Here is a 14,111-nt window from a genome sequence, read left to right on the forward strand (position 1 = left end):
TCCAAACATTACCTGCGTGATTAACCAAAGGGAACAAAGGGGACGGAACCTGGTTGCGGAGACAAGGGGGTAAGACAGAAAAATAAAATGACATCCCAAAAAACAATCTTGAAAAGAAAAACCATCAACTCCATTCACAAAAGGTATATTGATGTAAGCGAGTTTAGGAATCTCAATCCAACAGAGAGAATAAAACTGAAAACCTTAGATAAGAAAATATGAACAAATTCTTCTACAATAAAATAGCAAGAATGACACAACTGAAAAAGAAAGAGACACAAAAGATAAACAGCAGATTGACTCTAAATCTCCCATTTCTTCAACTCCATGCCATCCGGAGGGCTTCCTTCAACCTTCTTTGTGCCAACTTCTTTCCAGTTTGTCGACAGAACAGTCCCATTAGATTCCACCTGAGAGGCAACATGTATAAAAAAAATTATATGCTTCTTCACTAGAGGATAATGACCTAAATCTGACAGGCCCCCTTTACAATAGAGCTTGAAATAAGTACAGATAATTGGCGTACATAAGGATAAGTGTCATGACATGTTCCAAGGATGTTTATAAGAGAAAAAGAAGACAACAATATTATAGGTTGGTAGCCATCATCCACAGAGGAAAGAGGAAAATGCAACAGAGAGAGCTAATTAGATCGAATACTAGCCCAAAGCACTGGCCTTGTAAAATTATGTACCTCTTAACAGGGGAACTTATGTCCACCGCGGAAACAGGTACGGGTATTCCTTTTCTAAAGAATATGTGTACATAAAGTAAATAGAAGGGATCAGGCTTACAAAGGATTTCATCATGGCTCTTCTGGTGTCCTCGTCAGCATCTTTGTAAATGTCTCGGAAAAATTTGTTCAATGCAGCATCTCCATCCAATTTTTCATCTTTTTCCTGAAACACAGACCAAGCATTCAGGGGCTTAGAAACTAAACTACAGAGTATATTGAGGTCTTTTAGAAAAGGACATCAAACAAAGACTAATGTTTTAAATACCTCTTTTTTCACTTGAGCTTCTAGTTTATCCCAATCCACGTTTCTCAGTTTTGAGGAAGGGTAACTGGGCCGCGGGGCAGCTGCAAAATGCAAATCTCTAGTAAGCTCTGCTACTAAATAATTAACCATCATATTTGGAAACAAATTCATAGGTCATTGTAATTGATTCCATTTAAGTGAACATGAAGAAACAACTGAAATTGACATTGTGTGAAGGGGGAGAGGAACCACCTGATAGCCAAAATAAAAAATTAGGCGAGCAAGCAGGTTTACCTGATGACACAACAGGCCTGTGAATTACGACAGGCTCCCTTGTATAATCAAGAGATGTCCAGTGCAATGGTTCAGCTTTTGCAAGGCGGATCTCAATTTTGGTAGACATTACTTCATATCTGCATTTTGCAGGTGTTATCTGCCAATCATGAGAAGACCAGCATGAGATCACAGAGTAAGCATTTTCAATTACACAGGAAACAATTTCAGAAATTTTTACTAGAGCTCCGTCCAGAAAAAAACATCCAAAGTTTAAGCTTAGCCTCACCTTGCCAAACAACCTAGGCTGGAAAGAATAAGTTTCTCCACCCGGCAAATCAATGCTAACACTTAGCTGTAAAACAACCAAGCAAAAAGTCAGAACTTTGTAATCAAATTTTTGAATAAAATTATCTCAACAGGATAAAATGGTAAAACATACTATTTGTTCACCAAAGTCAACAACAACATTCTTGGCTGGTATGCCCTTGGCAAATATAGTCACAACCACCTCCTCTGGTTTCTGATAAAACTCATGTCTGCAATTACATACATTAGATTAGCCCATATTTTCCAAGAAAGAACCCACCCCACCCCCACAACCCCTGGTGTTTGCCTTTTACACACACTCTTTCTATTTTCTTTGATTAAATTGGTTGACAACTACATTCATTATTCACTCTTTCTATTTATTTATTTATTTTGGTTAAATTGGTTGACAATTACATTCCTTCTTCTCGGTACATACAATCATTAAACTAATTTTTTGCGTACTTTTATTTATAACAGCTAAAAACCAGATTAAAAGTCATGTGTCATTATACATATATATAACAACTCCTCACTATAGCAACCATGAAATTTTCAGACAAATGTTGCCACTATAATAAGGTGTGGCTGTAGTAACTTTACCAGCTCAAAATTATTCCCACGCCTAATAATATTATTTACCCTATGGAAAGGTACTATCTCAGAGTTACTGAACTTAACGACTCACTAACACAACGAAAGGTTTTAGCATAACCTGTATTTTGGTTTGGCAGCAGATTCTTGATGGGACAGGTTGACAGTTGATTGAGGATCTCTAGGCGCAATAGCAACATTGTCCGACAACTCAGATGCAGAAGACGCAACAGCATTAGCCGAGGTTTTTTCCAGAGAGATATTAGGCAGTTCTCCAGCTTCCTCTGATTTTAGAGCAAAGACCGTCAGTTAGTTTTACTGAGAACTAAATGTTCCATTAGCATAGCAAGATACACATAAATCTGACAGGAAAATAACCATAATGATTTAAGGAAAATTGTGTCTTTTAGTAGTTTTCTTAATTATAAACAGCCAAATTTCTCATATCGTCATAAACCGCTATACCAGGTTGCCATAGATGGCATGAGTTGATGCTAGAATTTACAGGATTTCAGAAATGACAGAAGAGCCAGATTTGAAAGCACTAATTTACCTGCAATGCTTTCATCACATTCTTTCATTAGCTTTGTGAACCTAGACTCTCCTGGTGCTAAACTAGCACCAGTTTCCAAAGCTGCCTTCGCAGTTTGGTATTCTTCGAGCTTCATACAGGCCAACCTGGAAAAGTACCAAAAAAGGAAATTAATCCAACAAAACAAATTAATAAAACAAGCACCAACAGATACTGCAAAAAATACTCCCTCCGTTCCTTTTTTACTAGTCCAGTATTGACTTTTCACTTTCCTTAATAAATCATTCGTCAAGAGTTTGTTTTACTAAATTATAGTTATTGATGGTTATCAAAAATTCCATCAACAAAGCAATGATTGGGAAGTGCGGGTACTAAATGATAACGAGAACATTGGAGGAAACTAGTAAATCTCCCTTGATCTGTTAAAATGGACAAGTAAAGCATGTAGTGAACAGGTAATAAATCCCACAAAATTCGATCAGAGAGAAAACTTAAACCAGATTCACACACAAGATATTCAAATAGAAAGATAATTATATACTCACCCCTTACGCAAATAAGCTTTTGACATGTAAGGATCCAACTCAATGGCCTTGTTCGCATCAACAACAGCTTCTGCTCACATGGAAACGTTATTAGAATTACTACCCACCTTAGAACTACTAATTAGTATAGGCATAAAATAACGTTACAATTCACAGTATATAGTGAAATATGATGATGTATGCAGACACATCCAAGTAGGATTCAGACAAATACCAAACTTTGATGCATACAGATACATAATTGGGCATGTAGAGATGTCTTTCCAGGCTGTGATACCAATATGAACCTCATTCAAACTTAATAGAACATTATAAAACTAGCAAAAATACCACACTAAAAAAGTTTCCACAACCACAGCTTCTTCTGTTACTAAAAGAGACAGCAAGGGTTGCCTTTGTGAATCCTCCCTATTCATTCTGATAGTCCATCTCATTCAAGACTAAAAAACTTTTTAACTTTTTAAGTCAAATTAGGTTACACAAGATTCTCTAAATCTGAAACTAATCAATTAACAGAAATACCACAGGAAAAAAAGTTCCACAGCCACAGATTCTATTATTACCAAAATAGAGCAATCAGGGTTGGCTTTGTGAACACCCACCCACCCATCCCCCACTCCCCCACCCCTAATACATTTTTTACTTTTTTAGATAACCATGGTGACCGGGCATCTTTCGCTCACCTCAACTAAATCAAAGGGATACTTGCCACCTCCCACCAGCATCAGATATTAGGTAACCCTGCCCACCAAGGCTAAGACAGATGGGAAAAATAACCTAGTGTTTGAACCTAAAACCTCAGGTTCTCAACCCACTTCATTGACCACTAGGCAACACCATTGAATGCATCATCCCTATTCATTCTAATCATCCATCTCATTCCGAGACTAAAATTTTTTACTTCTAAATCAAATTAGGATTCATAAGATTCTCTAAATCTAACACTAATCAATTAACAGTAACACAGGTCCTATCACAAACACCGGATCTAATATAAGTGTACCAAAACCACAGCAAAACCGTAATCCAAAAAAAAACAAAAAATTATTCACCAAAAGCCCACGCACTCAAGTAGCACATCAACGGTTGTTAACTTTCATAATCAAGCACAGAAACAAGTACAAATCCACACAAAAAAACTTTTTAACAATTCAATAAGCAAGCAAAATAACACAATCAACGCCGTTTCTCACAAATCAACAAAAAATAAACAATAGAAAAACATTATTACCAGTGAAATAATTGAGTTTAATATTGGCCTGAGCACGGTCAGCGAAAAGCTCAGGGTTTTTAGGGCTCAACGATATGGCTTGAGTATAAAGGTCAACGGCGAGTTCAAAGTGGTCATCAATGAAGGCTTCTTTAGCCCTAGTTTCCAGATCGGACGCCATTGTTATGGGGATTGTGGAGCACACAAAAAGGAAGTATCTAGAACAAGAAGAGGGAAAAGGAAATTGGGATTTATTTTGATTGAGAGAGAGAGAGACGATGCCTTTTGGGGTTATTTCGGCTGCTTATATACAAATACAAAATAGATTCAATTATTGGGGTTAGTATAGGAATAGGGAAAGACTAAGAAAAGGGTTGAACAGGCCTTAAAGTCTTTGCTTTGCTACTTTGGAGTAAATAAAATAGGAAAAAGTAATTTATTTAAGGAAAAAACTCAAATATATCATTGAATTATTAAAAATGGTTCATTTATATCATCTGTTAAAAATTAGGCTCATTCATGTCATCATCATTATAAAATCGGCTCATTCATGCCATTAATTTTTAACGATGGTTTTTAAAAACTACTTTGCCACGTGGCCTTTTATTAGAGGTTCACGTCATTAAGTAAAATAAATTAATATTAATTAAAATAAAAAACATGAAACCCATTTAATACCCGATCCTTTAAATATCTGACCGACACCCATTTAATATCACATTATCTTTCCATATTATCATCAAATAACCTAAAATTCCAAAAACACTTAGTCCAACATCAGGTATGGTTTTATCTCCTCCAATTTCTGTAGTACTTGCGGAGCTTCTGGCCTAGCAGTTGGTGTGGGATCGACACAGTGCAAAGCCATTTCAATGTATTAAGCAGCTCATCACCAATATTAGGTTCATCCCTCATAAGTTCAACATCAAACACTTCATTAGTCCACTCCTCTTTCACAATGGAAGTTACCCACTGTGGCAAATCAAGACCATCCGTAGCCTCGCTAGGGAATTTTCCAGTTAAGAGCTCCAAAATGATCACTCCAAGACTATAGACATCAGTCTTGGTCCTTGCATTCTTGATTTTGGAGAGTTTTGGTGCACGATAACCTAGTGTGCCTGCAGTAGCGATCACGTTGGTGTTTTCAGCTGTAGTCATAAGCCTGGAGAGTCCCACATCTGCAATCTTTGGATTGTTTTGCTCATCAAGCAGTATGTTGCTTGATGTAAGATTCCCATGTATTATGTTTTCTTTAGTATGCAGATTCCTTTTGTTATACCGATAGCAATCCTCATCCTTGTAGGTCAGTCTATCGTTGTCTCGGGACCTCTAGTTGCGTATAGAGAACATAACCAATAGCAATCCTCATCTTTGTTAGATTGAGTGGAAAATGTTATATTCCATTTTAGGTTCTTCGGTCTGCATGTTATCTTGAAAAAAATGTGGATCCTTTTTGATTTTGCTCTTATGTATTGATATTATTTATTATTAGCCTGGTAACCATAAGTTTGAGGACATGGCGGAGCTCCTCATCTCTTCCCTTACCTGCTTGGACCACTACACTTTGAGGTTCTCCTCTGTGTAGATTCGATATTCAGAAGACTCAATCATTGTTAGACAATGATTTAATCCTCTAATACTAAATTCAACTCAGAGGTTAACCTTGGAGTCTTAGCAACGTACACTTTAAATCTCCGTACCAATAATGACTTTAATTTACTTCTTACAGAATCAATAAACTGGTTGTTGTGTTACTTCTTACAGAGTTGACAAATTGGTTTTTGTGTTATTATTGAGGACATTCGTAATTGTGCAAGAACATTATTTATGGAAGTGATTTTGTTGAGAGCGCGAAGAAGGAAATGTGCTTTGGTTTCCAGAAGGTGTTGCAGAGTGGCAAAGTAGCCTTCGCTCTTGGATCTATGAGTAAAAAAAGTTTTATGAGTGTTGTTTGGTACCCTTTATTTGGGTTCAACTTGTGAAGTTTTGAGTGTTGTTTGGTACCTACTCACGCAGACACTATTTATGTGTATATATGAATATTTTTTCAGAAATATGTGGACTTAGATTCATTGGAAGAGTAATATTAAAGTGGGTTAAGGTGGTAGGTTGGGTGTGGGTGGATTCTTTTTAATGGATCAAAAAATTTTAGTGGGTCCAATTTAATGACGTAGACCTCTAATAAGAGGCCACGTGACAAATTTTTTAAAAACCACAGTTAAAAAATAATGACATGGATGAACCGGTTTTATAACGGCGATAGCATGAATGAGCCTAACTTTTTATGGATGACATAAATGAGTCATTATAGTTCAGTGGCATATTTGAGCCTTTTCCTTTTATTTAATGATGAATACTAAATTAAAATCTTTTTACTTGCCAACAACAAAAGTAACATGTATGAAAATGTTACCCCTGTTAAGAAATAAATTGATGGAGTGTGAATGTTTTTCATTGTTAATATTGTCTTGTTTTTTAAATGTAGACTTTTTTATGTATAAATTAACTATTTTCATAGGTTGGAATTAGGGGTGTACATAGGTCGGGTTGATTCAATTTTTTATTAAAATATAACCAAACCAATAATGTCGGTTTTTTAAATCTATAAACCAAATCAAACCAATATACAATCGTTTTTTAATTTTAGTTTTAGTCGGGTTTTTTTGATTTTTCGATTTTCTTGGTTTTTTTACAATTATAATGTGATTGAAGAAAAAAAATTAAATGTTTTCACTAAAAAGATAAAAAAAAATAATGGTCATAGAGTAGTTCCAATAAAAATTAAGTTGGCAAATTATTAAGTCGTCTAAACTACTATCTCTCAAAGTAATATTATGTGGATACCCAAGTAGTTCAATTTCTAAATCACTAGTCATAGTAGCTTGTCTGAAAGTTTCCTTCACATAAAATGTGAGCATACAAAAGAATGAGGAATTGGAGACAACTTATTGAAAACTTAACTCCATAAAGTAATTAATTATAACATAATTCCATTAAAAAAAAGAAGAGAAACAAACCTAAATCACAACTTGACGAATGAGAAAAGTAAGATGAGAAAATAATGAGAACTCTCTGAAACTTGGAAAGTAAAATGTAAAAAGTGAAGCAATTAAAGAGTTTTAGATTTTTATATTAATATTGGGCTTTGTATTAATTTGTTATTAATGGAAAAAGGGCAAAATTCAGAAATAACATACTCTTCCCTTTAATTATGAGTTTCATAGCAACAGTTTCATAATTACATAATATAGCAAGTTGTATTTTGTATTTTTGAAAAATGTTGCTACAAAAATACAAATACATATGATTTTTACTTTCCTTATGATTGATATGTATTTTGTATTTTTGCAAACTGTTGCTACAAAAATATAAATACATACAAATACCTATGCTACAAAATGTAATTTGATAAAAGTGTTGTTATTTTTTGTAATTTAATACTTAAGTATGTTACTTTATGTATTTTTTCCATGGAAAAATACTATAATTAAAGGCCCAAGAATATATATTTATTTTTTGAATATAAAAAAATAATAAAAGTAATTAGAAAGTAGATTATAAGTAATATTTTTTTACGTATAAAAAATTAAAATTATATATGTATTACGTCGGTTCGGTTTGGGTTTGGTTTGATTTTATTTTTTCTAATACCAAATCAAATCAAGAATTATCGATTTTTTTTTGCCAACACCAAACCATAAGTCGATTTTTTTCTCGATTTAGTTTGATTCATCAGTTTGGTTTGACTTAACGGTTCAGTTTGTACACCCCTAGTTGGAATGATTGGCAGGATTGCCTATAAGATATATTTGTGTTTTCATTTTATACCTAGATGAAAATTAATAAAAGGTTTTACTATCTATTTTTAATTTTTTATTCTGTTATTTTATTTTATAACACTTTATCAACGAGGTTTTACTGTCTTAAAAATTGAAGGTTAGGTATTATTTTCTTTTTCTTTTAATACATCTAATCTTATGAAACTTGAGTTCGTTGCACTTCAAAGTTCGGGCAAGAACTACCTTTCATGGGTATTGGATGTTATCGGTCTTGGAGACACCATTAAAAATGAAACTAAAACATCAAACCAAGATCGTGTTAAGGCTATCATATTCATGCGTTATCATATTGACGAAATTTTGAAAATTAAATATCTTACTGTTAATGATCCACTTATTTTGTGGAATAGCCTAAAAGAATGGTAGGACCACCTAAAGATAGGGATACATCCGTAAGCATGATATGATTGGATGCATTTGAAGTTTCAAAACTATAAGTTTGTTCATGAGTACAATTCTGTCATGTTCAAAATTTTTTCTCAACTGAAACTATGTAAAGAGACTATTAATGATGTTGATATGATGAAAGTGACACTCTCCACCTTTCATGCCTCAAATGTGCTCTTCCAGCAACAATATCGAGAAAAAATTTTCAAGAGGTATTTTGAGCTAAGTTTTCATCGTCTTGTAGCTAAACAAAATAATGATTTGTTAATAAAAAATTATAAGTTTCGACCTATTGGATCTATACCATTTTCTGAAGTGAATGGGTGTATGTCCACCATGCTAGGCGTGAAAAAGGTCGTAAATCTGATCGTGGATGTGATTGTGATTATGGCCCTACTTTTAGCACTAATCATTCATCAAAAAAATGACACCATCAAAAGGAACAAGGAAAGAATGAGAAATGTGAAGCAGTTAGAGCATGTGTTTGTTTTTGATGTGGTGCAAAAGGATACCATGCGCGTGATTGTCGTACTCCCGAACAGTTGGTTAAGCTTTATCAAGCATCACTAAAAAAAGAAAGAGAAAAATCTTGAAGCTAATTTTATCTCTGAAAATGATGTTGACATCGCTCGCTTAGATGTAGTAGACTTTTTCGAGCACCGTGAAGGAAAGATAGATCAGCTGATTGGTGATGATTTTGTGGCTATGAAAGAGTAAACAACTTTTAGAATAAATGTTAATTTACAAGTAGTTGTTCTAAAAAAAATTTAATTAGCATTTTGATTTTATTCATATTATCATGAGTTTATTAGTAATTTATTTTTAGTTTGATCTTATCACATTTTAATAATGTAATTCACCGTCTACTTACAAAAATACTCAATGAATTATAGTATTATATTATAGTCTTAATTCCTGCATGTTTTTAGGTATCATAAAAGAAATTAACTAATATCCATTGACGATGGATAATTTATACTGTCAGCTAATTATAAGGTTTACAGTAGGTTAAAAAGGAATTATCTTTTTAATATTTTAATATAAATAAGTAGAATAGTATTATAAAGACTCTAAATCTATGCAACCTAGTTTATTTAGGATTATGACCCAGCTCACCAAAATTAAGAAGGATTTCACCGTTGTCTTCTTCATTCTCATTAGTTTTACTATATCATTAACATACACCATTGAAGCTTTAAGGTAATCATCAACACAATTTTATGTGATAACTTTTTACTCTTTTATCTTTTTCTATTTCATATTTGAGATATGTGAAATAAATTTAATTAAATTTATAAAGTGATATATCAACATATAAAATTTTAGATTAAAAAAATATTATACTCATTAACTTATTTTGCCTTTCACGTAACATGCAACGTGTGAAGGATTTGGATAAGAATTTTATTGTTTGGGACTTAATAAAGAAGAATATTTTCTTTCGTTAGTTCATTCAATTAGTAACACGGCTTTTTAGAAGTAGAAATAAATCATGATCCTTATGCTGGTATATGTATTTCAATTTGGACAACAAGACTGTACCAATGATTTACATAGATTTTTTTTTTGTGTGTGTGTGATGATCTAAATTACTTCTGTTGAATAATGCAACACCAAAGATGAAAAGTTTAGGAAAGAGGGAGGGGAGGGGGAAGGAGAGATAGAGGGGGGAGGAGAGAGGATAAAACTAGATAATGAGAATTGAGATCTGCAAAATTAGGAGAGTAAGTATTTCAAAAGTAAAGAATTAAAAAAAAATACTTTTGCGTTAAGATTAATACTCCCTCTGATTCGAAATAAATAAATTACTGAATTTTGACACATGGATTAAGAAAAAAACATTAAAGACATAAATTTAACATAAATTTTCATTTTTACCCTTGAAGTCTCTTTTACCCCCCCCCCCCCCCAAAAAAAAAAGCTGACCTTGGTAATGCTATTGGTTGCAATCTCTTTTGCTTGTCAAATTATAAGGGTAATTTTGAAAAAAAAAATTCAATGATTCACTTATTTTGAAACACCAATAAATACCCCAACAATTCATTTATTCCGAAACGGAGGGAGTATTTTTTAATCAACGATTGTGATTAGCTGACAGTGTAAAATAAGTATCCAATGTAAGTGGATACTATTGGAAAAATGCTATAATATTGGTATTGGAACCGAATTAGTAATAGTAAGAGAGTTGTCACAAACACTGTGTCGTGGCTAGCCACTGTCTTGAAAGAGATTTCGGCCCGACTGCGGTGCAAATCCTACCAGCCAATCGCTCCCCAAGGTTCCACAACTAATTTCAAACACATGCACTCGTGGCTAGAAGTTTGGAGGTTGCACAAACCAATTGCCTAAAATAATTCAAGAGGAAGAGGAAAAGAGGAAAATATTTTCTTTCTTTTTGTGGTGAGTATTGTTCTCCAAAAGATATATGTTTATATAGGGATGCCAAAAAGTTGTTTGCAAGAAGAGAATTAATGGCATTAAAGTATCATTAAACTAAAGTACAATTAAATCAAGTTTATTACAAATTTTTATTTTTTTCATTTGGAACCGATATGTAGGTTCATCTTCTTTATAACATATATTTTTTTCTTTATTCTTTGCATTACACAAAATGCTTTATGAAGCATTTACTCCACAATCCCCCACTAATGCAAATATAAATAATATGAATAAATGTTGGGCAAAAGGAAGAAACATATACTTAAGTGTCAATATCTTTTGATTTGAATTGACACGTAGTGATATGAGGCAACAACAAATATAAAAAAAGTGAAGTACTCTTGAACTAAATGGACATAAGTTGAGACCCCCACAACACATATCATATCCTTGATTTTAAGCAAACTCCGCGATACTCATAAAGTGTTTTTATGGTCATGCACAGAAACTTTGGGTCTCATAAGTGCTCTAGAAAGATAACCCAAGTCTTTTTATAAAAAGGTGATCAACCTTTTACACTTATGTAGGTGATCCATCAAGTCTATCTCATATACCACCTTAAGGCTATGGATCATTAAGAGCAAAAATAAGCTCAAATGGGATAGGATATGTAGTGTTAATTGAAGGTCTATATGACTTCGTTTGATCACAATGGGTATCCACCATATTACCTCAATCCATGGGATTTATCCCCATCCCCCTCGCCGATTCAAGGACTATTTTTCTTGTCAAACCCTTGGTCATAGTATCCGTTAATTTTTTTTCGGATCTTACATATTCCAAGAAAATAACACAATATTTCAATAGTTGTTTAACTACACCATATCTGATGCGAATATGTCTCTTTTTACCATTGTATACATTATTTTTAGCAATCCCAATTGCCACCTGTGAGTCACAATGTAAAGAGACTGGTGACATTTGTCTTCACCATAAAGGCACATCTATCAAAAGATTTCGCAGCCACTCAGCTTCTTGCCCTGCCAACTCGAGAGAAATGAATTCAGATTCTATGGTAGAATGTGCTATACAAGTTTGCTTTGAAGACTTCCACGAAATAGCACCTGCACCCAAAGTAAACACATAGCCACTGGTCGAGCTAACTTTATCATTGTCAGTAACCCAGTTTGCATCACAAAATCCTTCTAAAACAACAGGAAATTTATTAAAATGCAAACACCAATCCATAGTACCTCTCAAGTACCTTGACAAGCGATGAAGAGCATGCCAATGTTCACTACTGGAATTATGAGTATATCTACTCAATCTACTAAAAGCATAAGCTATATTAGGCTGAGTATAGTTCATGAGAAACATTACACTCCCAATTATTTTAGCATATTCAGTTTGAGAAACACTGGAATCTTTATTCTTTTTCAAGTGTAAGCTAGGATCATATGGAGTTCTCACTGAAACTACATCAATACAATCAAGCCTTTTCAATATTTTTTCAATATAATGAGACTAACACAAAGAGAAATCATTAACAGTTCTTTTGATTTTTATTCCTAAAATCACATCAGCTTCTCCAAGGTCATTCATTTCAAATTTAGAAAATAAAAATTTCTTAAGTCTCATTTACAACATTCACATTAGGGTCAAAGATTAACATATCATTCACATATAAACATATAATCACACAGTCCAATCCTATCATTTTAGAATAAACACAGGTATCAGATGAATTAACAACAAAGCCATTATCTATTAATGTGAAATTAAATTTTTCATACTACTGCTTAGGTGCCTGCTTAAGTCCATATAAGGACTTTCTCAGTTTGCATACTTTATCCTCTTGTCCTGGGACCACAAAACCCTCAGGTTGAGTCATATAGATCTCTTCCTCTAAATTACCATTTAAAAATACAGTTTTGACATCCATTTGGTGTATCACTAAACTATGAATAGAGGCTGGAGCAATAAGAGTCCTAATGGTCACTATTTTAGTCACAGGATAATAAGTATCAAAATAATCAACACCTTTCTTTTGCTTAAAACTCCTAATCACAAGTCTAGCCTTACATTTTCAATTGTACCATCACGCCTCAATTTCTTCTTAAATATCTATTTGCTACTTATGGTTTTACAACCTTTAGGCAAATCATACAAGTCACAGGTGTGATTAGAGACTATAGAATCTAATTCACTTTTAATAGCCTCTTTCCAAAACATTGCATCTGTTGAGCTCATTGCTTCATCATTATTTTTAGGGTCTTCTTTTATTAAGTAGATAGACACTAATTCCTCATTTAAAGTATCAATATCAAAACCCTTAGTTAAGAAGCTGGTGATAAAATCAAGACCAAAACTAGTCTTAATTCTACGTCTTTTACTCCTTCTAAGTTCATTTTCATGCTCATTAGCAATAACAACAGAAGCAGGCATAACATGAGAGTTAACAGACATAGATACAGAAGAATAATTTTGTACATCACTAGGCACATAATTTTTCAAAGGAAAAACATGCTTAAAAATTCTACATCTCTAGATTCACAAATAGAATAATTATTTAATGACATAAATCTATATGCAACACTGTTTTGAGTATAACCAATAAAGACAGTGTCAAAGGTCTTAGAACCTACATTTACTTGTTTAAAATCAGGTAGACCAACCTTAGTCAAACACCCCCACACTTTCAAAAATTTCAAGTTAGGGGCAAACTTTTTTTCATAACTCATATGAGGTCTTGTCTAACTTTTTATGAGGAATTCTATTAAGAATATAGCATGCATACAAGGTAGCTGCCCCCCTCCCCCCCATATAGTTAGGTAGACTTGAGCTTAAAAGCATAAAATTCATCATTTCCTTAAGGGTTCTATTCTTTCGTTCGGCTACACCATTTTGTTGGGGAGTATATGGAGCACTAAACTAGTGGATAATACTATTTTTCTCACAAAAATCTTCTAGAGTTTTAGTACTATATTCGTCGCCTCTATCAACTCTAAATCTCTTGATTTTTCTGTCTAATTAATTTTTTACTTCTACTTTGAATTTTAAAAA

At 33.3% G+C, this 14,111-nt stretch overlaps 1 protein-coding gene across 1 annotated transcript; it reads right to left on the reverse strand.

Moving 5' to 3' along the window:
- Positions 1 to 108: 108 nt before the first annotated feature.
- On the reverse strand, positions 109 to 4,708 carry LOC107863198 (protein SGT1 homolog). The gene is given in 10 exon segments (NM_001324853.1): positions 109 to 410; positions 795 to 899; positions 1,002 to 1,081; positions 1,275 to 1,413; positions 1,543 to 1,608; positions 1,696 to 1,792; positions 2,278 to 2,440; positions 2,710 to 2,834; positions 3,234 to 3,303; positions 4,465 to 4,708. Coding segments are annotated over 10 exon segments (1,113 nt in total). The 5' UTR covers positions 4,625 to 4,708; the 3' UTR covers positions 109 to 302.
- Positions 4,709 to 14,111: the final 9,403 nt, after the last annotated feature.

This window comes from Capsicum annuum, chromosome 3, assembly GCF_002878395.1.
Source record: "Capsicum annuum cultivar UCD-10X-F1 chromosome 3, UCD10Xv1.1, whole genome shotgun sequence".
NCBI classification, from domain to species: domain Eukaryota; kingdom Viridiplantae; phylum Streptophyta; class Magnoliopsida; order Solanales; family Solanaceae; genus Capsicum; species Capsicum annuum.